We start from the raw sequence: 27,964 nt of genomic DNA, 5'->3' as shown, positions 1-27,964 counted from the left end.
AACACGTATAGTATTCTACCTGCGCGCGTTGCTGTCTCAGGAATGTCGAACGAGTGAAAACTTTAAATAGTAGAGTAGAATAAACTGGTTTAAATAAGCCCAAATACAAAACTTCCTACCTAGTAACCAGTATAGCAACCATGACAGTTTCCTGCTAGCACGCGTAAATATCTCAGGAATTTAAGGTCGGCATAGTGACGGACGCGTCCTTGCTTCGGAACGGCATTGTGACGTCAGGTAGGAAACTATTTGGCCCTAGGACACTATTTGGCCTGACAGAGCCTCTACCAAAAAGTGTCCCACATTACCTGAAATCACCCTACATAATTTACACACTAGAGATTTCGATTATTTATAGAATATGGCATACAGTTGTATGTTATAAAAAAAATTATGTCATTAAATGTACATACGATTATAATATCACTGTGTCTAATCGCAGTTCAGTTCCACTTTAAACCCCCCTTCTTGGATCAGATGAAGAAATCCCCTGAGTTCACCATCAAATCTATGGCACACAGTCTGTAGTGTTTACATTAGTGCTGAGAGGCATGTCTTTGTTGCGCATATAAACCTTATAGGGGATCAGAAGGCATATAGACTAAAACAATAGCCGGCATCTAGTCATTATAAATCTAGAAATACACAAAGCCAATTTTCTTGTTCAGATCACTGGAAGAACAAGCTGATTTTGGCTGAATTCTCTGCCGTGATTATATAGACTTACGCTACAGACATCTGAACTGTGACAAAGAGGTTATTTTGACTTTGCGAAACACCTGGGGCCTGTTCCTTAATGGCCGCTCAAATAAGTTGGACTTAAAGTCCCAAACCAGACTTGAATTACAACAACAAGTCAAGCGGGTCTAAAGCGGTTCCATAAAGGCCAATTTCAGCTCACGCAGTCCTACTAATTCAAGTCAGATTTAAGTAGTCAAGCTAATTGCGCGTGCACCCTATTCTTAAACAGCCCGAGAGGTAAAACATGGATCATACAATCCACCACGGCAAAAGCAATGCACACGCCACATGACTTCTTCCAGAAAGAACGTTCCCTTTAAGCCGTGTACTATGACAGCTCCCTCATCCACTGCTTCATCAAAATGAAAAAACATGCCATGATTGACGTGGATGATAGGCTACGTAGGTCGAGGTCCTTTTTTAGACCTTAAGTTACTTTGTTGATTAAAAAACATTTGTTCTTAATAATAATTGTATTAACTTTTATATGGATTGATGTCTATGTTTATGTTCCATGTTTACCTCCTGCATGCAAGTCATGACTGCAGCAAGGCCACCATGTTTCCAGGTCCTTAGGGTTCCACAGTGATTGGAAAGCCACTACCACTGTCTGAAGTGTGGGGCAATCCTTTGTGATTTTTTTCTTATTTTCTGTAAACAAATTTTCCTGAGGGAAGTAAAAAAAAAAACAGATTACCCATTTGGGACAATATAGGGGAACTGTTAAAACTTGACTTGAACTTTGACCAAATGTGTGGTTGTGGTACCATCCAAATGGGCTCTGTGCACAATCGTACTGACAAACTTCCGCTGTAGCCAAAATTCGGTAAATCAGTTTCCGGTTTACTGGAGACGATCACCCGAGTTTCCAAAATGCTCAGCTTTAGTAGATGTCTCCAAGACCTGCCTAAAATAAGCGTCAGTGACGTCCATCGCATCGTAAATGCTTTTCCCCCTGCTCCAACAAGCAAGCAGGACAAGGGATTCAAACTGTACATATCCAGTTATCTGCACAACTATGAGGGTAAGTAGTTTAATGTGGTGTTCCGGTCGGCTAGCGGCTAAGCTAGTTAGCGATGTGTTCATTTTTAGTGTAGTATAGAAGCTTGTTTTTCTTTATTTTAAACGCTAACTTTCCGTTTTTATGTATTATCAATTGTATTTCCGCCCCTCTCAGTTTCTAATAAAGATCAGGACACAGGGGAAGTCGTGGTCAGGGCATTGTGCTACAGGTTCATGAGGAAAGCTGAGAAACCTCACAGTCTGAGTGTATGGTGAAGTTAGGATTGATACATTCAAGTTCAGGTTCAGCCAACACTTATAAACTTGTTACTTTAATAACCCGGCGTTCCTAATGTTCCTGGGGATTTAGCTAAAGTCAGTTACGTTTATTATAACTCCCAAATATAATGATCTTCATTAGATAGGTACGTTTACATAGCTGATCCCCTCCGGGTTATATGCATTCTTATTCAAGTTTTCCCCAACTCAGTCATTCATTTAAGATGCAATCTTGTGTTTAAGGTATTAGGCTATCATGTTTCAAAGAAAAACAATTATGGATCTTGATTTAATGCAGTTGGCAATGGCATATTATACAACATACTGTAATCCAACATACAAAAATAAATGACATTTGATCTGTGATTATAGAATATAAGATATAGAAAATATTGTAAAAACAAGATTGTGTCCTAAAAGAATGGTTAAACAGTGACCAAGCTAAGATAAATAAGTATTTATCATGACATTGTACTTATGCAGGTGGTACTGAAAGATTCCAGTCCTGTAGAGCTGCTTCATCACAGCTGCACATGTGTTGTTGGACCAGCATTATGCAACCACTGTGTCGCTTAGCTGTTCCAGTCAGAACAGTAAACCGGAAACTGATTTACAGAATTTTGGCACAGCGGAAGTGTCAGTATGATTGTGCACAGAGCCTATTCTGGGTAGTTTTATCTGGTTTTGAACTTCGTGAATCATTCCATTGTTAACACAAACACATAAATCCAGATGAATTGTAGGAGCTAGAAGCAGGAGGGTTGACATTGCCACTGAGATCAATGAAGTTGACCGCTGGAGTGGACGGCCGAGAGATCTCTATATTGACACTCTAGGACAAACTGTACACACAGCACCCCTCTGAATATCCCATAAAATGATATGGCTCCATCGAATACTCATCATTGCCTTGTATTATGCGCCTGAACAAAGAACCTCAGTAAAATTCAAGATACATTTGAAGTGAGCACTTCTCAACCCATATATTCAATTTGAAATAGTTTGTGTATGTCACCAAAAGTAGCTTGAGTAAACTAAACATATACTCCCTTTCCCTTTACAATGTTGTTCCATTAATCAGCCCTCTGTTGCTTGTATGTCGCCGCTGCTTGCAGTGCTAGCTAGTTGTGTTTTTTTGTGGTGTTTTTCATCCTCTGTCGTAGTAGGTGTGCATAGCGTGTGTAGCTTGTATTGGCATTTATCAGTCTGTGTAGTAGTGTGTAACAGGGAATGCATTAAAATAAGTGTGTCTATCATGGCATGCCAGGCAAGTCACCATCAGTATTAGTATTCTGAGAAGCAGTGCGTGGAGTCTCTACTCCAAAAGCTACACGTTGCCAGATGTGAAAGGCATTAACTTGTGTTTAATTGCAGAACCTTCTCACCCTGTCACCCCTGTGAGCTAATGTATGCTAAGCAGTGCGGGATTTGCAGTCTGAGCATGGCCGTCTCTGTCTGCTGCCCTGCCTCTCCTCTCTCATGTCAATAGCACAATAGTGGGAATGCTCTGTAAACCATGCTGATTTCACAACTCCTGTAATAACCTTCAGGAGGAGATATCCAGTCTTAATTCTATATTGGTAACCTGATCAATATTTTAAAGACGCTCCTTATTAGACACATACACAAGCTGGTTTGAAAGAAAGGACTGGCTAACGGCAAGTTTAGCTAATAATTCGTTTTCTGTTGTTGTACTAGTAATTTGGTATCTCAGATTAAATTCTGCATTTCGTGCAACGTGAACTATTGATGAATGTAGCCTATAATAGCCTACACTTTTTTATCCCACCCACCCAATATCACCACCAACCGTCACTGATTTTCTCTAAACAGGAACTGAACCTTCAGACAGACAGTATGAATGACATAACAACATACACTATGTTTTATCTATTGAATTTAAAGAGGTAATGTGTTTGTGCGTGACCCTTTAGCCATCATAATGTGTTTTTGTGAGCCTGACCCAAGAGAAGTGGAAAGCTTTATTGATCAGGCATGTTGTAGCTATACCAGGGTAGGCCTACAATGTAAATGCTCCAGCACCACTACATCCCTAGCATTTAAATGGATGGCTTCCCTTAAAATCTGCTTCAACAGCCCAATGTCATGACCATGGAATGTAAGAAAGAGAGCAACACCTCACAAGTTCTGCTTTTTGTGTACCATGGTGATGTGGAGACAGCCTCCCTGCAGACAGAATTATCTCTCCAAGGGGAGGTTTGGAAAAGGATCTGAGCCCAGGTTCACTCATAAGAGACTCTCAACTATGCTTTCTTTATTGGATGTGCACAGCTCATTTGCAATAGTTTGACTAAAAGAGGAGTTGTTTCTGACACACTCCCAACCGAACAGACAAATTGGTGAAGGGAGAGGGGATAGGAAGTTCTTTGCTCCTCAGATCAAAGCAGAGGAGAGGTGTTTGAAGTAACATATACAGTACATTAGATAAGACAAGTTCTTTAGCAACGTAAGAAAGCTGAATATCACATTTACATGTAGTCATTTAGCAGACGCTCTTATCCAGAGCGACTTACAGTAAGTACAGGGACATTCCCCCCAAGGCAAGTAGGGTGAAGTACCTTACCCGAGGACACAACGTCATTTTAGCACGGCCGGAAATCAAACCGGCAACCCTCTGAGCCCGATACCCTAAACGCTCAGCCATCTGACCCCTAATATCAGATTAGGTGAACCAAAAACAAATATGAGGATTTAGGAATTCATACTTAGTCTGAGTTGCATTTACTTTGCCCGCACATTACAGAATTAATTATCTGTGAATACATTTTGCTTCACACAAAAAACAACACTTTCAGCATTTCTTTATATGTCCTGTATCGTTTAAATTTTGTAATGTTAATCAAACACTAAATCAATACAATTAGAACTGGATAGATGTTCCTAATGCCTGTGAGCTGTCTTTTAAGCCAACCTAAACAGGTACCTTAAAAGTGAGTATCCCAAATAAACCAGGGGTGATGGGAACATAGTATAGTTCAGATGTGAAATCAGAAGAGAGGAGAGGAAAGGAGAAGAGGATAGGAGACTCTGACTGTGGTTCTGACTGTGACAGGCTGGTCTGAGGGAACCTGGGGGAACAGTTCTATTTTCAGATCTCTTAGCAAAAAGCATGTGGAGAGCAGTGGCGAGTGAGGCGTGGATGATATCTCGGGTCAGGTCCATCTGAGCAGGCTCCGTATTCTAGGACTTGTCCTCCTCCGCTGCCCTGAGGGCCTAGACAGCACCTGTGGAGTGGCATTCGCTATGCAGACAACTGGCTCTGGAGACAGACTGCCAGCTCTGGAGACATACAGTTAGCTTTGCATAGACAGTCATCTTTGCAGAGAGACGTTGTCAGACTGCAAACTGGCACCAGGGCTCCAGACTGAAACCGTGCAAGTATTTTTTACAACTACTCGCACATGTGCGACCTGCAAATTTGACAAACACACTCGTGTGTCTCACTTTCGTGGTGTCACACTCATCGTCCATAAAAGTCAACCATAGTGATTAAAATGTGACTGAACTTAGGGCTGGGTCATATGATATATATCTGAAATCTGCATTAAAGTTAAGAACCTAAAGATGAGGTTTAATTGGTTATGTAACATTGGATAGAAAAACTGTTTTCTTAGGCTAGGCTATATAATTACAGACTCATATTGTTATCCTGACTGTCAGTATGTGTCAAATCTGATTATCTCATATATGAACAGGACATTTAAAAAGTTTATTTCTAAGCTAGATTCTTACCTTTAGCCTACTCCTCTTTTGGAAAAATCCAAAAATACCCAGTTGTTATTGCTTAAATCTGCCATTTCTCCTCTAGTCTCTTCCCGCTGACTCTCTTCCCGCTGTCACTGACTAGTGTTACTCAGCACGGACCATCAGACCCACACCCCCTCAGACAGTTAGTTAGAGCTAGAGACATGACACTGCATTTATTTTGACAGACTGTTACAGCATGTTGCAAAAATTCACGCCACACACATTCTTGTTTTTTGTCGAGATATATATTGGCTACACTCAAAAAGTTCAGGGCTGCAGCCCCACAAAATGTCTGGCGACGCTGCTGGTGGAGATACAGTGGAGATACGTTTTACAGAAATGCGTAAACAACCAATCCATGTTTTAAAAATACATTTATTTTGGAGTTGATTGGTCATACAGCCATAAAATAACTCCCAGTATGTCAAGATGAATTCCCACTTTCTATTCTTTGAAAAAAAGGCTCTCCACGTGGTCCTAGATATAAATTATATAAATATTTATTCATCAAATTTAAAGAAAATGTTTCATATCATGATATGTAGGCTCTCGGGATATGAAAGGATCTATGTCAGGAGATGAGTTTTGATCGCACACCCCTACTATGGACTAAAATAAAACTGCACATTGTAGTTTATTTATTTATTACCAAAACATCAGTAATACAGTTAAAATTTGAAAAATTGCATTGCAGGTAGATTTCAATGTGTGCGCGCCAAAATGTTATGCCTGTGCCCCTAACATTTTAAGTTAGGAGCTACATTGCTCCTAGTAAAAAAGGTTAGACTGGAGCCCTGGACAGTGAGATGAACACAGAATTGTAGCTGTGCAAACAGACAGCCTTGCACTTCAGTTAGTCCAGTGTCCATATTCCGCCTCTCCGGTGTCTCCCAGTCCTCAGCAGCCATTTGGTGACAGTACTTCATGACAGCATCACATGGTAGTTCAGGGCAGCCCACACTTGAGCCAATCTAATCTACCCTGTCAACACAGAGAATTATAGCATCTGCTTAATTAAGAAGGACAAACAGCACTCTGCGCACTGCTCACAGCTTTAACCTCTGGTGACTCTTAAATTCAGCTTAACAATATGTCTGTGCCACAGGGGCTGGGGGATAGTGGTAAACGATGAGCTGTCGACTCCTTTTTTCAACTGACTAATGGCTGAAAGGATGACAGCTATGGGCTGAGCACGAACCACTGACTACAACTCAAGAGATGTAGTCAATAAATGTTACCTACAGTCTCACTTGATAAGGCACTTCAAAAGCACAATGTGTTGTCACTATATTTACTGTACCGACCTCCAATTTCTTAATAGGACTGGAATTGGGATGCAATATTCATAATCAGAAGAGCCACTCCATTGTGGCTTAATTTAAGAGTTTGCTTTAGAGCTAGAGGCACATTTATTAGTGTGCCACAAAGCTAGCCTCAGGCTACACTGCTCTACTATGTCACATTAACAGCATTTACTAATTGGTGTTTCTAGGATTTCCATGTCATTTTTGTTACATTCCCAGATATTCCAGACTAAATCAAAGGTAAGGTTAGATATCTGTGATGTCACGAGAAAAGTAATATGATTTATCTTGACTTCAATGCTCTTGATTCAGTGCTGTAAAGGTTACCTCAGATTCTTAATTAATCTTTTATTTATTTTGTATATCCCATATATCATATATTATATTATTATTTAATTAACATATTATATTTTCTTAATTCTAAATTGTTTTCAGTTGTACTGTATTGATATATTTGACTGTATATTATAAGTTGACATTTGTTATATTTGACTCAAGACATTGAGATTAGTTCAACTAAAAGTACTTCTATGTATTCAGCATGAATGGTTATTGAATATTATTCAATAGCCATTATGTACTGTAAATGTAAGAGATGGCCCTGGGTGCTTCTTGGCCATGGCTAGCTTGGCTAGCCGTCTCATCTTCACCTTGAAACAGACTGGGACTGACTGACTTCCTGCTGTCAGTCAGTCCCAGTCTGTGACATGATATGTCACCTGCATCTCATGAGCTAACTGCTCTGTTCTCATGCTAATAAGGTGCTGAACCATGTCTGAAAGGTTTTTTAAACCATGAGAACTTTGTATATTTTACTCTTTTCTCACTCTCTTTTCTCTCATTCTTTTTCACACACTCACTCTCTCTCTTTCTTGCAAATTGTCACCAACCAGCCAGTCATGTCAAATCTGTCTGAGTTTGGCTATCCTCAGAACAGAGTCTGGTGCATTTCAGCTCGACTGGGCATAATCTGACAGGCTCTACAGGAAGTCTTTATGGAAACCTGGCTTCAATGACACTGCCACCACCAGTTTCCATCTGACAAGACATACATCAAGCCTTGCAACTTTTTAAGAAACTTTTTTTGTTGATGTAATTAGTACAAACTGAATTTGGGACAAAATAATCTTCATGCCAGTGTATAGTGTTGCCAAACCACTTCTAGTCCAGTTCATTGCTGCTTCACTAGTGGACTCCCCAGTTTTCATAAAGCATCTATTCTCTCTTCCTGGTTTGTTATCCAGGCACATTGATTAACTCTTTCATGCACGATCTGAACCAATTTCAAAAAGTTTTTGCACACTAGACATTCGAATAAGATCACTTTACACTTAATCTGTTTGTTCATTTGAGTAAACAAATCTTTCATTAAAGTGAGTCAAGATTAGCCTGGCTGCCAGCCCAATTTCTCCCCGCCCAAAAAAAAATTTGGTCGAGAAGTTGGGTCTGGAGGGTCTCGTATTGGGGACCAACTACAGAAAACCAGAATCTGGGCGAACCAATGAAATTGCCCGGGCGGGCTTTATACGATGATGGACAGATGATCAACAGTAACGTAATCACCCACGTCACAAAAGAGCGCTTAAGTTGAATTTGTTTTGAACAAACATGGCTACCGCTGGAGATCTGGGATGTTATGATTCTGCCTTCGAGTCTGTTTTAGAAGACATCGACAGCGCATTAATTTTGAAAGAGGAACAGAAAGACGCAATCAAGGCATTTGTCGATGGAAAATATGTTTTTGCCGTCCTCCCTACGGGATTCTGTAAAAGTTTAATTTATCAGCTGGCCCCGATGGTCGCGAAGAAGATGGGACACAATGAAAACCCAGTGGCCATTGTGGTTTCTCCTTTTCTTTTGTGGAGTTGTAATCCTAAACGGAGAACTTGTTCGTATATGCATTGCCCTTTATTGTTTCGCTCAAAAAGGTTGACCGTGTGAACAAGTACTCCCCCTACCCTTAAATTAATTTTACAACACCGGCAAAACTCGTTTGTATTCATTCTTCAAGCATACTTCAAGTCTGCTTGCAGTTTAGTTCTGTTGACAACAACTATGCGGCGCTTAACATACGTCACATACTCTGTTGCTCTGATTGGTTGTAGATCTATCCAATTGAGCGAAGAGGCATTTGTTTTCCAGGCTCGTTTGTAACATGCCCCGTAGTCAAAGCCCAACGGAGAGTTCTCAGACTCATATTCTGACTAGAATTATGAGTATGAAAACGTCAGGCTAAGTCAAGATTGCATTTGAAGTTAATTTGTGAAGAGCTGCCAAATCCTTTTAATTAAAATTTGAATTAAAAACAAATAATAGTCATGTTAAGTAAATGCAATACAGACCTTTTTTGTCAAGGACAGATACTTTCTGTCCATTTGAAACTTATTTCATCAGTAATCCTTTACAATATTTCCAAGGTAAATGTTTAGAATGAGTTTGGTCTTTACTTTGCAGAGTGACGACTGACATTTCACTTGGTCAAGCACTCACCTGTCTGAGTATTAAAAGGTTTAATTAAATTAAAATTGACCATCCATCCAAATATTTATGCTTGTATACAGCTTAGTATTCTGACTGTTATCATAAACAACAACCAGTATTGTTTACAAAACACAGTACTTTAATATTACCAGAATATTAACCACTATTTGCAATTAGGATGACTCACTACTATTATAGACTACTATTGAGTATATAGACTATATGACTACTATTTCTCCAACATTTGAGTAGTTTTTAAGGGACAGCTTGGAGCTGACATGTGCTCTACTTAACCAACCACTTTAGTCATCAGGATAAAGACCAAAACTCATGCATCCATATCGCTATTACTAACTGCACTTCAAATGCACATCAATGTGTCAGCTCAGATAGTGTTTTTCAAGCCTAAGATTAAGTTGCAAATTCTCTACAACTGCCAGACTTAATTTGTCAATGCCTGCCAGCTTTGGTTTACAAACAACTGAAAAAGTTCAATTATTGTTCTTTGAAGTATCTTAAATATGTTTACCTTGAAGGGCTTCTTAAGAATTCCTTCCTACCATGTTCTCAATTGATAATGTGTCAAAGCAAAGGTGGCTGAAACTGTATTGATAAAGTTATTATAAGCTTATTTTACATGGAAATTTACATTATAGACGTGGCAGTAGCCATTCAATATCCCACAAAACAATATTTACATCATATCACAACCTATCTCTGAACCCTTTGATACATCAACTCAAACAGCAAATACCATATATAAACGTTGTGTACGCACGAAAAACTTGCGTACGCTATTTTTCACGCACACGGTGTGATGTATACAAAATTAACTTGACGTGAGAATGTGCGGGCCGTCACTGAAACTTTTGAGCAGACGTCAGAATGTGCGGACCGTCCGCAAAGTTTTGGCTGGCTCTGTAAGGTGACGAATTCTAACTGAGAAGTGCCAAAACTTACCAAACATTACAAAATAAAGTTTCCACTATAGTTAGTTACTGTCATACGTCTATGACGTTAACTATTCAAAAAAAAGTTTGATCATTAATGTGGATGATCACATCAAAATGCCAAAATCTAAATGGGAAATGCTAGCCTACTGTTTAATCCACCACCATTTAATAACTTCTGTTAAACTTGCGGGTGTCAAACAAATGACAAAATCACTCAGGAAATGCATGTAACGCTAACCCTATAGCTGCCATGCTGTTGCACCAGAACAAAACTCGGCTTTGCGTCGTGCCTAACAACTCTAACCTAACTCCTTACCTGTTCTAAAATCAGCGCAAAACACGGCCTCTTGGGGCTTATTACTTAATACTAGAGTAGAATAAACTGGTTTATATAAGCCTAAATACAAAACTTCCTACCTAGTAACCAGTATAGCAACAATGATAGTTTCCTGCTAGCACGCGTAGATATCTCAGGAATTTAAGGTCGGCATAGGGACGGACGCGTCCTTGCTTCGGGACGGAATTGTGACGTCAAGTAGGACACAGTTTGGCCCTGGGACACTGGCCGTTTGTCAATCCAAGTTTTTTTCCGTTCTTGTGTTCTTGCAAACTCGTTGGACGTCATCTTTCGTTGCCCAAGTCACCAAGAACGCCAAAAATACCCTGAAATGTTCCTGATCCGCCCCTTTTATCGAGGATGCATCGGATGGTGACTTGGCCAGCGAGAACGCTTCTGATTTCCCAGAAGTCCTTGCGGACTTGCAAGACCATTCTCGCAAGGACGCTTGCAAGGACGCTTGCAAGAACGTTCTTCAAAAGATTGTACTTGCGTTCTTAGCGTTCTTCGGATTGATAAACAGCCACTATTTGGCCTGACAGCTCCCCTCCCCCTCATAGGAATAGCCTCCCTAGCACCCTGCTAGGCTATTGGCTAGCTTAACATAATAATTTGCTATCCACCTAGTAGCCTACTGACCACTATTTACCCAACTTGTATCCTATCCTGCCCGACCATAATGTATGTAGGTTATAACTTGGTTTGAAATGTATATCTATCACAATAGCCGTAGGTTACCTGTCTGAGGTCAGCGATACTGATCCCAGCTGAACTGCTGTACTGCTGCTAGCAGGGGGGACGTCAGTGGCGGGGTCGTCCGTGGGGGGTTGGTCTGTGGCGGACTTCATGGGCTGGTGACTAGTTGATGGTCTAGTTAAAAAATTATCTAATTTCGGCAGCTTTACCGCCTTCTCATCTTGTTCTTTTTTCTCTTGCCTTTTTCTGCTTCCACTCTTATGCTTAAATGGCATTGCTACACGTACAGTTGTGCTGTGCTCAATGAACTGCGTTGTCGTGACCTTCGTCGGTGTAACTATAGCGTATTGTATCGTCACATGATCAAATAGAGACTTGACATCGGACAAAAACATACATATTACCCAGCAATCATCATTGCTAATCACAAAAATACCAAAGAAAATAAGAACTTATTGATTTCATTAAATAGTTTTTTGATAGTTTCTATAGTATATGTAGGATAAGCATATGATTTTGGTATAAATTGCTACTTTTCCCCAAAAAATAACAACAACTGAGATAAGTTTGCCTTTGTAGGTGTATAAATAGCATTTGACATTACCATAAGATTATTAACAGCGCATATTTGAACATAAGCATGTCTGAGAGGAAGTACTGCGCTGTACTGAGGGAGGGCCCGTCGAGCGACGGTACTTGGAGACATACACCCGTCGAGTGACACGTGTATGTCTTTAGGCCCGGGTGCGCCCCCGGGCCCAGGTGCAGCCGCACCTGCTGCACCCCATTTAGTTATGCCCCTGGTGTTTAGCCATTTTACCGTGTTTCTTCGAATTAATGCTGCGGCGTTTATTAAATAGCATTCATTTTTGGTGCAGCGTTTATTCAACGGCGGCGTTTATTCTAAGAAATACGGTAATTCAGACAAAGAATTGACCTCAGGAGCGCATTTATATATCCCATCTGCATATTCATTTATGGGAGGAGGCAAGGCGGTGTCAGTGGCTCGTTCATGTGCGGTCAATCTCACGTTGATTGTGATTTATAAAGGAAAGGTGCGCAGACCTTGCGTACAACCAGTTTTATGCATGTGAATATTTCTGTGCATAGGTTCTTTTGAAGTTTTGGCGGAACGCCATCTTCTGGTATGAAAGCTGCACAATATTTTACACATGAGGCCCCAGGTCACAACGATTTTAATGGCTTCTTCAAAGCTTTAGTTCTAAAGCAGTCCAACTAATGTCTGAATAGATTGTGTGGAGAAGGAACATGTCCTTTAATAATTGCAGATGGGAGCCTTAGGTCCTATATTCGCTGAATCTGGTTTCCTGAGTGTTCAATTGAGGTCTCTCAATTGAGATCTTAGAACTATGATATGTTCCTATGTTGTATAGTGTGCATTGTAATGTCTCAAGTGGATGTTCAAAATTAAAATCATGTCTGAAATACACCTAATCTTATGATTCTATCCACTGCAACTGTCTCCCATACAATCTCTTGAAAATGTAAGGTGATCCTAAATCAGTACTCCTATTCTGAGATCTCAGAAGTCCAGATAGAGAGAGGAGGTGACTTGAAAGCTGTTGGAGAATAGCTCGGTGGAAATTAGGTGATGTTTCTGCTGTACATCAGAAGCTCCGCGCCTCCCACTCTCTGTGATGAGGAGGGGAAACATACTGTGACAGAGGAGAGATACTACTGCGAGGCGTGGTTGTATGTGTGTGTATGTGTGTGTGCAAGTGAGCCTCGTTGTGTGTATGTTGACAGACACAGTAACATACACACAACGTCAGGGTTTTTCCTGGGTCAAAATGGGTCTTCGGTGCTCCAAAAAAAAATATATAGATATTTATTCATTTTTTCCTTTTTTCTAATCAATGTATTTATTCCCAAGTGTTTTGCACCCCATCCCCCCCCCCCCCACACACACACACGCACACACACACACATATGTTCGTCCTATTTCCCATAAAGCATTAAAGTTATAAAGTATGTTCTAAATGCTGCCAATTAATAATTGACGTAACAACTTATTGTAAATGATCAGTAGCGTAGCCTATCGATTAAGGTAAGCCACTCTGAAGCATGTACACTGCCTGCTTCATTTGATCTTGATAGGCTAGGCATTCTGTAGCAAATATTAACAATAAACCCACTTTTTATTAATTAAAACTACTTCAGCATAATAATGCACCTAAAATACAAACCTGAGAAAGGGCAGCAATCGCTATCAAATCAACAGACATGTGCAATCTAGCTAGCAGGGGAAGAATACAAACAACGAAAATTACCAGTTAACTTGATTTTAATTTGCAAGAACTGTAGACTTATACAATAAGGGGCTTAAGAACTGACAACACAAGATATATAACCTAGGACTTACAGTTCTCAAGGACGCACACACTCAACTGCGGTGTGAAGCGCGTGTCCGTGCTATTCTCCGACATGCAGTCTAACAATTACTGCTGATATAGGCTACGGACTAAACTTTTGTACAGCCTGATTTTTTTTAATACCGTGGCGGCAGTAATGTTGCCATAGAGGAAACACTGCACTATATATTATCATTCCAGGTTAAGAATACCAATGGAGGCTGCGTTTGAAATCGTAAATCAAACTTTTGTCAGGATTTTGAGTGGAAATGTAATTTGCATTTGTAGGCTACAGGTGTACTACTCGTGCACGTCGGGCTGGCCCTCGCAGCGGAACGACAGTTTAGTGGCCGCTCTGTCCATTCGCGCACCTCACAGTTCCGTATTGATCAGACAAGAAAAGACGCTTATCTATGGAAGCAAATCGTGACCAAAATTCAAATGAAAATGCATTTCCAGAAATGCATTTTCATTTTAAGAATGTGGCTGCATTATTTGACTCATAAATCAAATTAGTATTCAATCATCCTATTTGCATTTTCATTTTCTTCTTTAAGACTGCTCATTCTTTCCCTTAATTAAAATGAAAACGAAAAAGACATTTGAAATTTAATTTTCAAAATATGCCCCAGCAAATAGATACCAAAATTCAATTTGAAATGTAAAATTTGAAAATGAAAATGCATTTCCAGAAATGCATTTTCATTTTAAGAACGTGGCTGCAAAATCGTGACCACAATTCAAATTCAAATGCATTTCCAGAAATGCATTTTCATTTTCAAGAACGTGGCTGCAATATCGTGACCACAATTCAAATTCAAATGCATTTTCAGAAATGCATTTTCATTTTAAGAACATGGCTGCAAAATCGTGACCACAATTCAAATTCAAATGTATTTCCAGAAATGCATTTTCATTTTAAGAATGTGGCTGCATTATTTGACTCATAAATCAAATTAGTACTGATTAGTACTGAGCGGACATTGCATTTTCATTTTCATGTTCTGCCCGCAAAGAACTGCCCATAATTCGAAAACGAAAATGCATTCTGAGCGGCGCAGTAGAGTGACGTCAGTAGCCGCTCTTCTTCAGCTCCCTGCTGACGGAGCTACCCATCTTGTTCGGTAGGGGGCGGTGTGCACATACGCATTGCATTACATGGCAAATGTGCCGGGAAATTGATTGAATTGCCGGGTCTTTAGAGGACGCATCACAGATCATGGCGCTCCCTCAAATTGTGCAGACACTGATAGAATTAGCCGAGCTGGTAGAAACTAATAATATATCTGAGTCTGATGCCCGTGACCGAGTAGAACAAGTCACAGAGAGCTTGGCTGCATACTCTGCCGTCACAGACGTACACATTAATGAGGTTGCCATAGTAAACCTCTCTTCAGTCCTGGAACGGCTGGATGCTGTGGAGCCTCAAATGGGACGGGGACGACCAACCATCCACATCCCGTTCGAGTCCATCGAAAACTATTTATTAAATGGTTTAAAAATAAAGGACATAGCGGAGCTGTTGTCGGCCACCAGACCATCCGTCGGAGGATGCAAAGCAACGGATTTATGGAGCTAGAAAGCTGACAAAAGTATCTGAATTTGAATATGAAAGATCTGAAATATTTGTGTGTCGAATTTCATAAAACTGAAATATATTGCTGTTGAATATATAATATCTGAATTATTTGTATGCCAAATTTAATACAACTGAATTATTTTGATCCAAAAATAAAACATTCTAAAATTCAGATTGCAGGAATTCAGATTCTTGAAATTCAGATTGCGGAAATTCAAATTCAGATTGCGGAAATTCAGATTTTGTCTGAACCAGGCCAAAGGTGAAACAGCTTGCTTTCACAGGAAAAAGTAGACCATTTAATAAATAGTTCTCGATGGACTCGAACGGGATGTGGATGGTTGGTCGTCCCCGTCCCATTTGAGGCTCCACAGCATCCAGCCGTTCCAGGACTGAAGAGAGGTTTACTATGGCAACCTCATTAATGTGTACGTCTGTGACGGCAGAGTATGCAGCCAAGCTCTCTGTGACTTGTTCTACTCGGTCACGGGCATCAGACTCAGATATATTATTAGTTTCTACCAGCTCGGCTAATTCTATCAGTGTCTGCACAATTTGAGGGAGCGCCATGATCTGTGATGCGTCCTCTAAAGACCCGGCAATTCAATCAATTTCCCGGCACATTTGCCATGTAATGCAATGCGTATGTGCACACCGCCCCCTACCGAACAAGATGGGTAGCTCGGTCAGCAGGGAGCTGAAGAAGAGCGGCTACTGACGTCACTCTACTGCGCCGCTCAGAATGCATTTTCGTTTTCGAATTATGGGCAGTTCTTTGCGGGCAGAACATGAAAATGAAAATGCAATGTCCGCTCAGTACTAATCAGTACTAATTTGATTTATGAGTCAAATAATGCAGCCACATTCTTAAAATGAAAATGCATTTCTGGAAATACATTTGAATTTGAATTGTGGTCACGATTTTGCAGCCACGTTCTTAAAATGAAAATGCATTTCTGGAAATGCATTTGAATTTGAATTGTGGTCACGATTTTGCAGCCACGTTCTTGAAAATGAAAATGCAATTCTGGAAATGCATTTGAATTTGAATTGTGGTCACGATTTTGCAGCCACGTTCTTAAAATGAAAATGCATTTCTGGAAATGCATTTTCATTTTCAAATTTTACATTTCAAATTGAATTTTGGTATCTATTTGCTGGGGCATATTTTGAAAATTACGAGGGTTCGTCTGTAGCCTACTTGAAACATACTATTGAGAACATATTCACTGACATGCTTTGCATGCGTGATGAACACAGGTTTTTTTTGTCTTTTCTTCATCGCTGACTTTTTTTGCCTTTGGCGCTCGGGATTTGTCATTGGCGCTCGGGAAAGCGGCTTTGGCGCGCGCCAACATTTTCTCTATGTAGGAAAAACCCTGTCTACTGGGGCACAGGCCTCTCATTACTCATATCACTTTTTTTCTTCTTCCAAGCTTGCTGTGTCCAAGAAGCGTGCAACACAGCACCATAGCAACTTCCCTTGTTTAAAAACACTATAGTTCAGGAACGTAAGTTTAACATCAGCTTTGGTAGGGACATCAATAGTTAATGCGAGCGAGCCAATTTATTCAACAATAATTTGACCGCAAATACAGTTTTTTGAGCTTCATGTAATAAAATACTTTGGACTAATGTTGTTATTATGTTTGAGTTCAAATAAGATGATTGGTAGGCCTATTATTTAGACATTTTCTCACTACCTCAATTCTGACTTGCGTGCAGACACCTGGATTTCTGTGTTGATTGGGAGACTGTGTTTCGTTTTTTCCGGGATTATCAATCTAAATGAATGCACTGAAAAATAAATGATCTCAAACTTTTGATTTCAAACTAAATGATTTTACTAGGGCACAGCAGATTTATACTGGGCCACGTGCCCCAGTAAAAAGGGTCGAGCGACGCCCCTGGTTTGCTGACGATCTAACAGCATTGCAAAGCATCACTAGCTCTCTTGATCCCTACTGTATGATACAGCAGCATAGGCCAATATGTCCTAAGTGCTCAAACTGGTTCATAGCATTGCCCCCTCTGACTATAATCACGTTAGCATTCCAGGTGGTAAAACAGGCTCAAAGAGAACATGTAATTATAACATCCCCACTAAGGATATCCACATCCTTTTCTGCCCACATGGGGATAAAGAAGCCTCCTGAATTTGTTCCATATTAGTCACAATGTTGGACCTGTGACACAGGTAGGAGGAATGGTGTTGGTACGACACAGGTGATGAGATAGCTATGTGGTTAGACTATGGTAATTATGTTGTTTAAATAGTAATTATACAGACTCCTAAGGAACTCCAAAAGTCAGCTTGCATCCTGCACCCTCTCCCAACACTATGTGGGCTGGCCAAAAAACAACAAAGCCCTAGTAAGTCCCACACATATTTCTTTCATCCCACTCTCATTTGGAGGAGGGTGGTGATGAAAATGGGGGGATCGATATCTCCTGCTGCTGTAGGAGTAAACAGGCTCTATAGGGCTCTCTGTTGCGTAGCCATGCATGCCTCCACTGGTTGGATAAGCCCTCTGCTCAAGAGCCCAGTAATCTTCACAAGACAAATGTGATTGTGCTGAAGAGGCTGTGGGCTGGTGGCAGCTAAGCTAAGGCTTTGTGCCTGGGACAAGGGGTCTCGTATTTTATATGCAGATGTCTTCCCCTCCAATAGATATGCATGAAATGTTTCAGCTTTCCCAGAAGCGCCTTTCCAGCTGGCTAAGCTAACAGCATGTCTCCATGCTGAGAATACAGCCAGACACAACCTCAGAATCTGTTCCAAACACTCTCCAATGTGTCAACAATTCCCTGAAAACATGTACCACAATAGGGGTAACATTCCTCTACATGAACACACACATGCACTCACACACATTTTGGCCATAAATAGTTGAGCTGGAGGCCGTAATATTGCTGTGTTGGGCAATAAGGGCTTTAGTCAGGTCTCTTTTGAACATTTTAGCAGAGGTAGCTAACTACCAAGATCAAGAAGAAGCAGACAAAAGATAAATAGCTGCACAATATCAAGCTGGCTAGATACACATATAGACCAAACAATGATTTTTTTTTGTTGCTTTGCAACAAACAAGTATATTTGTACCATTTATTTGGAAAAAGAGGACTAGAATATTGTGTTTTTGCCTTGCAGACATACTGCTTCGCCTCCCTAATGTCTTCTAATTACTGGTCTAAGATACTGTATGTGACTGCTTTCTAGTTCAGAGATTTAACAGGGAATCACATGATGTAGACATGATATATGGTTCCAAATATAGGTTATCCACGAAGGACTGGATGGGCAGGAACTGATGAGCCATTGCCTGAGTGGAGACAACTGACACACACACAGGACACACAAAAACACAAGCATAAACACATACACACACAGAACCTTAATGCATCTTCATTTAGCAGGCTGCCCTCCAGTCACATTTACATGTGTCATCCTAGCTCAGTGTGGATGGATGGTTTGCACCTGGATACAACCACCCCAACAGAAACACAGAGCGTCCAAACAGCAGCTCCAAACTCACAGCACAACTAGGACATCTTCAGAACACATTCAAAACACAGAATGCTAGTATTGCCACAGGCAGAGAACAAATGAAGCAAAGGAAGTTAAGGTTGTTGAGAATTGTCCGTGTACTTATCATCTTCATCTAACTAGTTCTCTGTATCACACTTGTACCTAATTAGTGCTTTTTGTTTGACATGTGTTAGTGTATGTCCCATAAAAAAGACACTTCTACATGAAAATGTTCTTGCACTCAGTTGATTTGAATTCTCTCATTCCACAAATGGATGATTAAATTATAGACATTTAAAAGCTTCAGTAATGAGTTCACAGCTTTCTTCTCTCTGGCCTAGTTCTCTGGAACAGACACTTCCCACAAGGCTCAAGCTTTGTCTAATTAACATGCAAATGAAATAGAACGGTAAATAGAAACACAACTGTCAGGATGGAGATAACAATATTATACATTTTTTCACACCAATTGGATTTCTCACAGAATATACTGTAATATAATATATATAGAATATGTATATTATGATATATTGACACATACTAAAAAAATATTCTCACTCTAGTGACCGTTTGTTAAACTATGATAACTAGTAATTATAAGTAAACTCATTTTCACACACAATGGGGAAGTTGAAGATTGTGTTATCAAGTTCAATATTTTTGCCCACTGGAGAGCCACCCCTCCCGCATGGCAAGTTTTACTTGTGTAATAACTTATCACGTAAGCAAAATAAAGTAACAATACATGTTACAGTTGGTTTTGCAACCATATTTCTTCAATTAAACGTTGCCCTCAAATAAACGCCGCCCTCGAATAAACACTGCACCAAAAATGAACATTGTGTTATAAACGCTGCCCTGGATTAAACGCCCCACAAAAAAATCAGAAAACTGTTATTTAATCGGTTACATTTAAACACAGTAATTATTACACAAGTAAATTACATGTGTACAATAGAAAATGTTATTCGCCACTCGCGAATTCACCTTTCATCAACCCCAAGTTTGCGTGCTACAGATCTGTTGCTGCTGGTGGTGCTTTCTGCACAGCTTTCTGTTTAAAAGCTAAAGTGTAAGAACGTTTCGGCATGCTGCTTCAGATTTATAATCTACACAATGTAGAACACTTGTATTTGAGACAGTTAAAGTACTACCAACACACACCTAATTGATAACCAATGACAAAGGGAGTTGCCGCACTTATACTGCACTTGTACTCCCGACTAAACGCGCGGCTTCAATTTTACACTAGGCTTTGTGTTTGACCTTGTCTATTCTTTGTTTGTTTATGGCTGCAGCCACAATTCACTAAATCTCTTTTACTAATTAAACGCCGCCCTTGAATAAACGCAGCACCAAAAATGAACACGCTGCAGCGTTTAATTGAAAAAATAAGGAATGTGTAGTTACATCAGAGTTCATTTACACTTACATTACATTTACATTTATGCATTTAGCAGACGCTTTTATCCAAGGCAACTTCCAAGAGAGAGCTTTACAAAAGAGCATAGGTCACTGATCATAACAACGAGGTAGTCCTAAACATTGCAAGCAGCCAAAACACGAAGCATACATTGTAAAAAACTAAACAAGTGCCAAGGGAAGACCCACAAGAGCATGCAGTTATACAAGTTACAAATTAAAACAACATGAACCCCAAAAAGTGCAAGACTGTACCTGTAGAGGAACAATCAACAGTAAAATATTTTACAGCGAGTACAAGAGTTCAACAGTTAACTTTGTTATAACTAACCGACAAGAGCAACAACTCTCTCAATAAGAGTCATTGTGATCCTGGAGGAAACTAACATCGGGTCAAATCAAGCATACCTAAGTGTCGTTGTACTCCCTGAACAAGTGTGTCTTGAGCCTTTTCTTGAAGGTGGGTAGACAGTCAGTGTCCCTGATGGAAGTGGGGAGCTGGTTCCGCCATTGGGGGTCTAGGCAATGTGAAGACTTAATGTGAAGTGTTGGCAAAGTGTTATTTAATCCTACTTTATGAAGGTATACTAAAAGATTGACAAAAACTATACATACATTGACATAACTATGTTGCCCAACTCAAAACTGCAAGTGTATTTGACCTAAAGATAAGTTAAACAGGTTACTTCATCATACAAAAAATGAATTACTCAAATGTATTACATACACTGAAAAAAAAAAAACGGTGTAAAAAAACAGGAACAATCTGGCAGCTGGCACCCATTAATTTACGGTAAAAAAAATTGCATTTACATTAATTGACCGTCAAATAATTTTTATTTCCCAATACCAAATATATGAGATATATCTGTAATATCACATTACAGACTATCCTTTGCCGGTAAATATGATTTTTTTTATTTAACTTCTCTGTAAATACGGCATTTTCAATAATTACAAATACGTAATAAGTTGATGTATTGTAATGATTTGTTTCTTCATAACGATTCATGAGCAACAACACATAGATGCTGTAATCAGCATTCAGATAATACAGTTATCACCAGCGCTACAAATTACACCTGTAGGGCCGGCTAGCTGCGCGAATTGGAGAGGACTGCAACAGTCTGTATGTATAGTTGAAAAGACAGGTTAGATTGTAATTTAACTGGACAACATTCACACTCAGGGTGAACACTTAATGTATCCAAACTACAGACCATCACATTACACATATCAAAACAGAACGAACACAACAACAAAACTCCAAACAATACTTATCTAACTAAGCTTAAACCTTTAACTCTGTAGCTTTCAGCTTGCCGCGGGCCATTCTGGGTAACAGCAGCGTTGCCGCTACACAACTATCTGATCAACTTTCCTTCGTCCTACTCTGGCGTCTTTACATTCATTCATTTAGCAGACGCTTTTCTCAAAAGCGACTTCCAATATAGGGCAATACTAAAAGTGCATTGGTCAATGATCATATACGACGAGATAGCCCCAAAAAGGCTTTTGCAGGCTTTTGTAGTCTTTAGGTAGCCTGGCTCTGCCCTCCTACGTACTTCCGCTCAATTTGGATTTTGCTTCTGTACTAGGTCTGGGAGCTTGACTTTGAAGTCAGTTTCCAGAAACACATTTTTTGTAGGTCCAATCAGCGAACAGAGGGAGTGGCTGAGAACGATGACGTTAATGTTGTGCACTAGTTTGAGCAGTTCAGTAACGGAGAAAGATGCGAGCGAAGCTATTCTGCGGTTGTGGCAACGCTGCTGAATATCCATAGGTTAAATCCGGAGCAAGAATATTCCTTGCTTAGTTTTGTTGGTGGCCATGATGTTGTGGCCCTCCTCCCCACGGGGTTCGGGAAAAGTTTGATTTTCCAGCTACGGCAGCTAGCTCCGTTACAGTGTGGTGAAGGAGTTGGCTAAGGCGAACGCTTGCGATTGGTTATGGCAAATCAGAGTGGCTCTGGGCAGATCCAATAGTTTTAAACTTCAACAGGGGACCCGCCTTCAAGGAAGTTAACGTTTGTCAATGGAGAGATCCCAGACCCTCTGTACAAATGAAATGTACGAGGGTCTGGTTAGGACCAGGCTAGTCTTTAGGTGCGTTCGACGTGGACTGACTTCATGCAGCGCTGCAGCCGACTGCAGGCGTCTGACTTGAAACAGTGGATTTTGGTTAGACTTTTTGTCCGACTTGAGACGGCGCCGAGGCTAGGTCACTGTGACGTAGCCATCAAAGTACCATGAGATCGATTTGAGAACTCCAGACTGTGTAGCCGAGCGCATTTTCTCAAGAGCAACTGCAGGGGTTCTAATGACGACACAGCCATTTCATGATTGGCCAGACTCACACACGACAACTTTGACGCGTGTTTTTTCAATATTCTGACACCTTCAATTTCGCCAAAGCTCAAATCTGGACCAAACTGTTTAATTAAATAAAAAATGCGTTGAAGAAAGGGTTTTAGTCCGCCTCTTCACTGACGGAAAGACTATATTTAATTATAAATAAAGGAAAGTAAGCAAACAGTGCTTGATCGGCCATGACTAACGTCAACGCAGCAAACCACGAGAAGGAGGAATGTTCGACTTTAAGGAGGCGTTTTTAACATAAGGTGCGTTCGACATGACCCGACTTCATGCGGCGCCGCAGCCGGCTGCAGGCGGCTGACTTGAAACAGTGAATTCTGGTTAGACTTTTTGTCCGACTTGAGACGGCTCCGAGGACATGTCACTGTGACGTCGCCATCAAAGTACTGTGAGATCGATTCGAGAACTGCCGGCTGTGTAGCCGAGCGCATTTTCTCAAGAGCAACTGCACGGGTTCAAGTGACGACACAGCCATTTCATGATTGGCCAGACTCACACACGACAACTTTGACGCGTGTTTTGTAATATTTGGACACCTTCACCAATGCTGAAATCCGGACCAAACAGTTGAATTGAATAAAGAAATGTATGGAAGAAAGGGTTTTACTCCACTTCTTCACTAACGGAAAGATTACGTTTAATTATAAATAGAGTAAAGTAAGCAAACAGCGCTTAATCGGCCGTGACTGACGTCAACGCAGCAAACCACGAGAAGCTGAAATGTCCGACTTCAAGATCACAGAGCTGTTTTCAACTCCTCCCCGACTGCAATCGGCCACTCTCGACGGTCGTTTCATGCAGCCGCAGTCCATGTCGAACGCACCTATAGTCTATGGTTTTTAACCCCTCCCCGACTGCAAGCAGCTACTCTCGCCATTCGTTTCATGCAGCCGCAGTCCATGTCGAACACACCTAATGATATTGACTGGTGCATGACTGGTGGGATTGCATGACTTCAACTACCCGAGCTCAGTTCACAATTCAAAGATCCTATGTCTAAACCCAAAATTATGTTAATAAGTTATTTGTCCGTGGGATGAAAGTAAATATCTGCAAAATAACTGTTAAAATAGCTAGTTTTGATAAAGTTTTTTAACAAAACATTTTGGTGAAAATGTTAGGAATAAAAAAATAATTAAAAAAATACATTTTAGTGTATTTTTAAGTAACAACATTTGGCTGTAATTCTTATGTGAAATTATAAATGGACAGTTTGCCATTGTCTTTCTATCTGTATTTCCTGTAAGTTTTTTTTACAGTGTAGTTGTTCTATTGTCATCTGTGTAGGAAACAACTCAACTGCATTTGTCAGATAAAAGCGGAGATGAGAAGATGGATGAAGATTGCTCTTTTCCCCTCTGTTCTGTTTTGCATGGCTAAGAGAAGGGTAGAAGGGGTTACATACTCTTGTTGATGGATGATGTACTGGAAGTACTCCATTCTGATAGAGAAGACCTGATTTTTTTCTTTTCTCTCTGTGTCTGTGTGTGTGTTTAAACAAGTGCTCCCGAGCCACACATGTGGGAACCCAGGGTTGATCCCTAATGGGGTGGTCCAAGGATCCAGGTACAACATTGGGGACAAGATTCGCTATAACTGTGACTTGGGCTTCCTGCTTGAGGGCCACGCTGTGCTCACATGCCTCGTCAGTCCCGGAACTGGGGCATCCTGGGACTTTCCAGCACCCTTCTGTCGAGGTACGACCACTGTACCAACCTCTCAGCAGTTGTTTAAGTGCAGGATTAATCATATATGAATGATTAATTAAATATGTTGTAGACTTCAGCTGTTATCAAGTGGAAATTGTTCAACCTACACATTATGTTCTGTACTCAATGTGTTTTCTAAAACACTTTTGATTTAATCTATAAGCCGAGGGTTCCTGTGGTGGGACTCTAAGAGGGACAACTGGGACCATATCCACCCCCCACTATCCTGCAGAGTACGAGAACAATGCTGACTGTACTTGGAGTGTCCTGGCGGAACCCGGAGACACCATCGCCCTGGTATTTTCAGACTTCCAGCTCGAGGACCGATACGACTTCCTTGAAATCAGTGGAACTGAAGCCCCCTCCATATGGTAAGACCCATTAAGGCCTCGGTATACTTCAGTTTCGTACGTGTGCGTATGTACGTACGCGAAAGCTACGTGTGCAGCACTGTTTACATACTCCACTGTGTTCTTTATGTCAACATGGAGGTTTTAAAGCTATGTCCACTAGGAGTCAGCAACAAAACATTTTGTGACTATGACTAATATGTCAACATCTACTTCAGATTTTGGTGACATAGGAGGAGGTATTGTTAATGTATGTCTAATTGCAAGCTAGCTCACACATCTGCTCTTTAAAATATACCGCCTTTGTGTATTACCACTACTTCACTGTTTTCTGTTTTTGTCTTGCCGCACGCCAGAGGATCTTTGAAATACTGCTCCATGATTTCTGTTGGTATTGTACCTTGCTTATGCGTACCTTTAAGGGCCAGGGAGACATGCACAAAGTACACACCAAACAAATGCAGGATAAGTTCGGCAATCATTCAGCATATGTATACTCATACATAGCGTGAAGTATATTTCGACCTTTATAATGCACTGTTCCTGTAATCGCCTCCTTAAGGTACAACTCATTATATTCCATCTTCTCTGAAATCCCCTATGTATGATACATCCTATTCTGCAATGTTGTTAAGACGCCTTCCATAAGGTAAGTAGAAAAGAGGGTAGGAAAGAAGATGAGTGGAAAGCAGAGGAGAGAAGGGAATCGAATAGAAGAGTGCAGAGAATAGAGCAAACGGGTGGGGGAGGATGGAGGGGAATAAGCCTGTTTTAAGTCTTGTCAGTACCAGAAGTGTGACACAAACAATTTCAGAGCCTTAAGTGGGATCCTGACACTTTGAGTATCGCTCCATTTGTCTGCTCCTTGACAAAATAATGTTCAAGGTGTCTCTGCATTGCAGAGAGATATTGTGTGTGTGTTTGTGTGTCACTATAGCATGTCGCTCAGTATATCCAGGTATAAATGTACCCAGAGGAATAGAGGCGGCCTATTTGGAATTCTGGTGAAGCACACCTGGTCTGTAGGTAACTGCTCCATCCATAGACTCCCTGCAGAGACTGGGGTCTATGGTGCCATTTTACCTTCCTTATTTTACTGGCTAAGGTGCCGAAACAGTACATTTACATCACTGGTTATGGTGGTGTAGTCAGAGTATGATTATATATCTAGTTGTTATAGAAAAAACCTCACTCACACAGGAAGACTGGATGGGATGTAAGAATCATTTTGTTGATTACAACATTTGACAATATGTTATGACATCTGTTTTGTCTGTTATATATTTAAGGAAGATAATTAGGATAAAGATCCATTAATGGTGGGGTGAGAAAAAAATTGATGGAAGGACACTTTGCATGGCTTTTAGAGCTATATTGTCAACTGACAGCTGGACAAACAGCTGCAGTGATGTGTGATGGGCTTTTCCTGTTCTCACTGAGCCTCCTGATTGGCTTTCCTAAAGCAATTTCCTCCTCATGTGTCCCTGCAGTCCGTTACCTGCCAACTTGTCATGTTTCTCCTGTCACCCTGGAGGACCATTTCTCTCTCTCTCTCTCTCTCTCTCTCTCTCTCTGTCTCTCTCTCTCTCTGTCTCTCTGTCTGTCTCTCTCTCTCTCTCTCTCTCTCTCTCTCTCTCTCTCTCTCTCTCTCTCTCTCTCTGTCTCTCGTGTCATACTGTATACATTCAACCAATACATTTGTTCAGTAATGTGGCAGGGTATGTGTATATCACTGTCCCCTCATCATAATGCTATCTCTGAAGCAGCTCCCTACAATGTATTAGACATGCAGCTAACATAGCTGCAATGATCATGAGGTAGAGACGAGTGTTTGAATAACTTGCAGATGAGGGCTATGTGCTGTGGCTAGGCCCCTTGTCTTTGCAGGATTAGCTCTCTAATTGATGGCTGAGATATGAACAGTAGATAAGAAAAGCTCTTGTACCATCAGCAAATATTTGGGCAGCCAGGGGTGGAGAGAAGGAGAAAAATAAAGATAAATTGGGGTTATAGAGGAAATGGTGTCCCACTACTCTTTTTGATTGAGGGGTAGGGCTAAGACGAAGGGGAATACACCCCTTAAAACCAAGTGTTTAGGGAGCTTACTTGAAACCTAGGGGTTTGTGAGTACTGAGCAACCTGCAACAATGGCGGCCAGATCATCCAGAGAGTCCCATAAATGTATGGGACTCTATAAATATAATATTTTTTGGCTTAAATAATTGATAACAGTCTTGTTTTGTGTTCTACAGAGTCCTGTACATATGTATTTGCAACCATGTTCCTAATTGAAATGTTAAAAAAAATTGCTAGTTTGCTACGCTAACGTTAAATTGCCTTGAATGAACTCGATGTATGTCTACAGTTTTAACTAAACTCCATTAGCAGTGATTTTTTTTAAATATCAGTGCATAACACTACTTGCTTTGGAGAAATCAATATTTACATTTCGTCATTTAGCAGACGCTCTTATCCAGATCGACTTACAGTAAGTACAGGGACATTCTCCCCGAGGCAAGTAGGGTGAAGTGCCTTGCCCAAGGACACAACGTCATGTGCACCGGCCAGGAATCGAACTGGCAACCTTCAGATTACTAGCCCGATGCTCCACCCGCTCAGCCACCTGACTCCTTTTATATGTAACCGTAACCAAGTAGTGTCTCATTTCATAGGGCTATGTAGCCCTTACCCCTCAGTTTCGAGGGATAAGGGCTAGGGATAAACTAAGGGGTAGGGGTAGGGGTAAGACAGAGTATTGGGATTCGGCCTTAGACAGTCTGCAGTGGAGGTGTACATGTCTGTGTTGTTCTGACAACAGGCTGCAGTAGGGTATGTGGTCTGTGAAAGGTAGGTGAAAACAGGCCTACTTAAGGAGTGAACAGTAATTAACACAGCAGACACACAGGTCTTTTCTCCATTCCTCTTTGATTACTGCTCAATTAAGCAAAGAGGCCAGACTGGAAGAGAAGTAGTACTGTGTGTGTGTGTGTGCATGTGTCTGTGTGCATGTTAGTGTGCTAGAACAGAGTTTCCTGTACAAGCTTCTAAGTAACACAAATGTCATCAACAG

The 27,964-nt window shown here is 40.7% G+C and overlaps 1 protein-coding gene across 1 annotated transcript in view; it reads left to right on the top strand.

Annotated features, from left to right (window-relative positions):
- The window catches only part of LOC124473714 (CUB and sushi domain-containing protein 1-like), a 386,561-nt gene that overhangs the window by 82,845 nt on the left and 275,752 nt on the right, over positions 1 to 27,964 (top strand). The window contains exons 4-5 of the mRNA XM_047029350.1: positions 24,338 to 24,532; positions 24,708 to 24,915. Of these exons, the coding sequence (XP_046885306.1) occupies positions 24,338 to 24,532; positions 24,708 to 24,915 (403 nt within the window). The remainder of the gene's footprint in view (positions 1 to 24,337; positions 24,533 to 24,707; positions 24,916 to 27,964) is intronic.

Source organism: Hypomesus transpacificus, chromosome 11 (genome assembly GCF_021917145.1).
Source record: "Hypomesus transpacificus isolate Combined female chromosome 11, fHypTra1, whole genome shotgun sequence".
Lineage (NCBI taxonomy): Eukaryota > Metazoa > Chordata > Actinopteri > Osmeriformes > Osmeridae > Hypomesus > Hypomesus transpacificus.
Note: the sequence above shows the minus strand (reverse complement) of the source record. Positions and strands in the feature narration are given on the sequence as shown.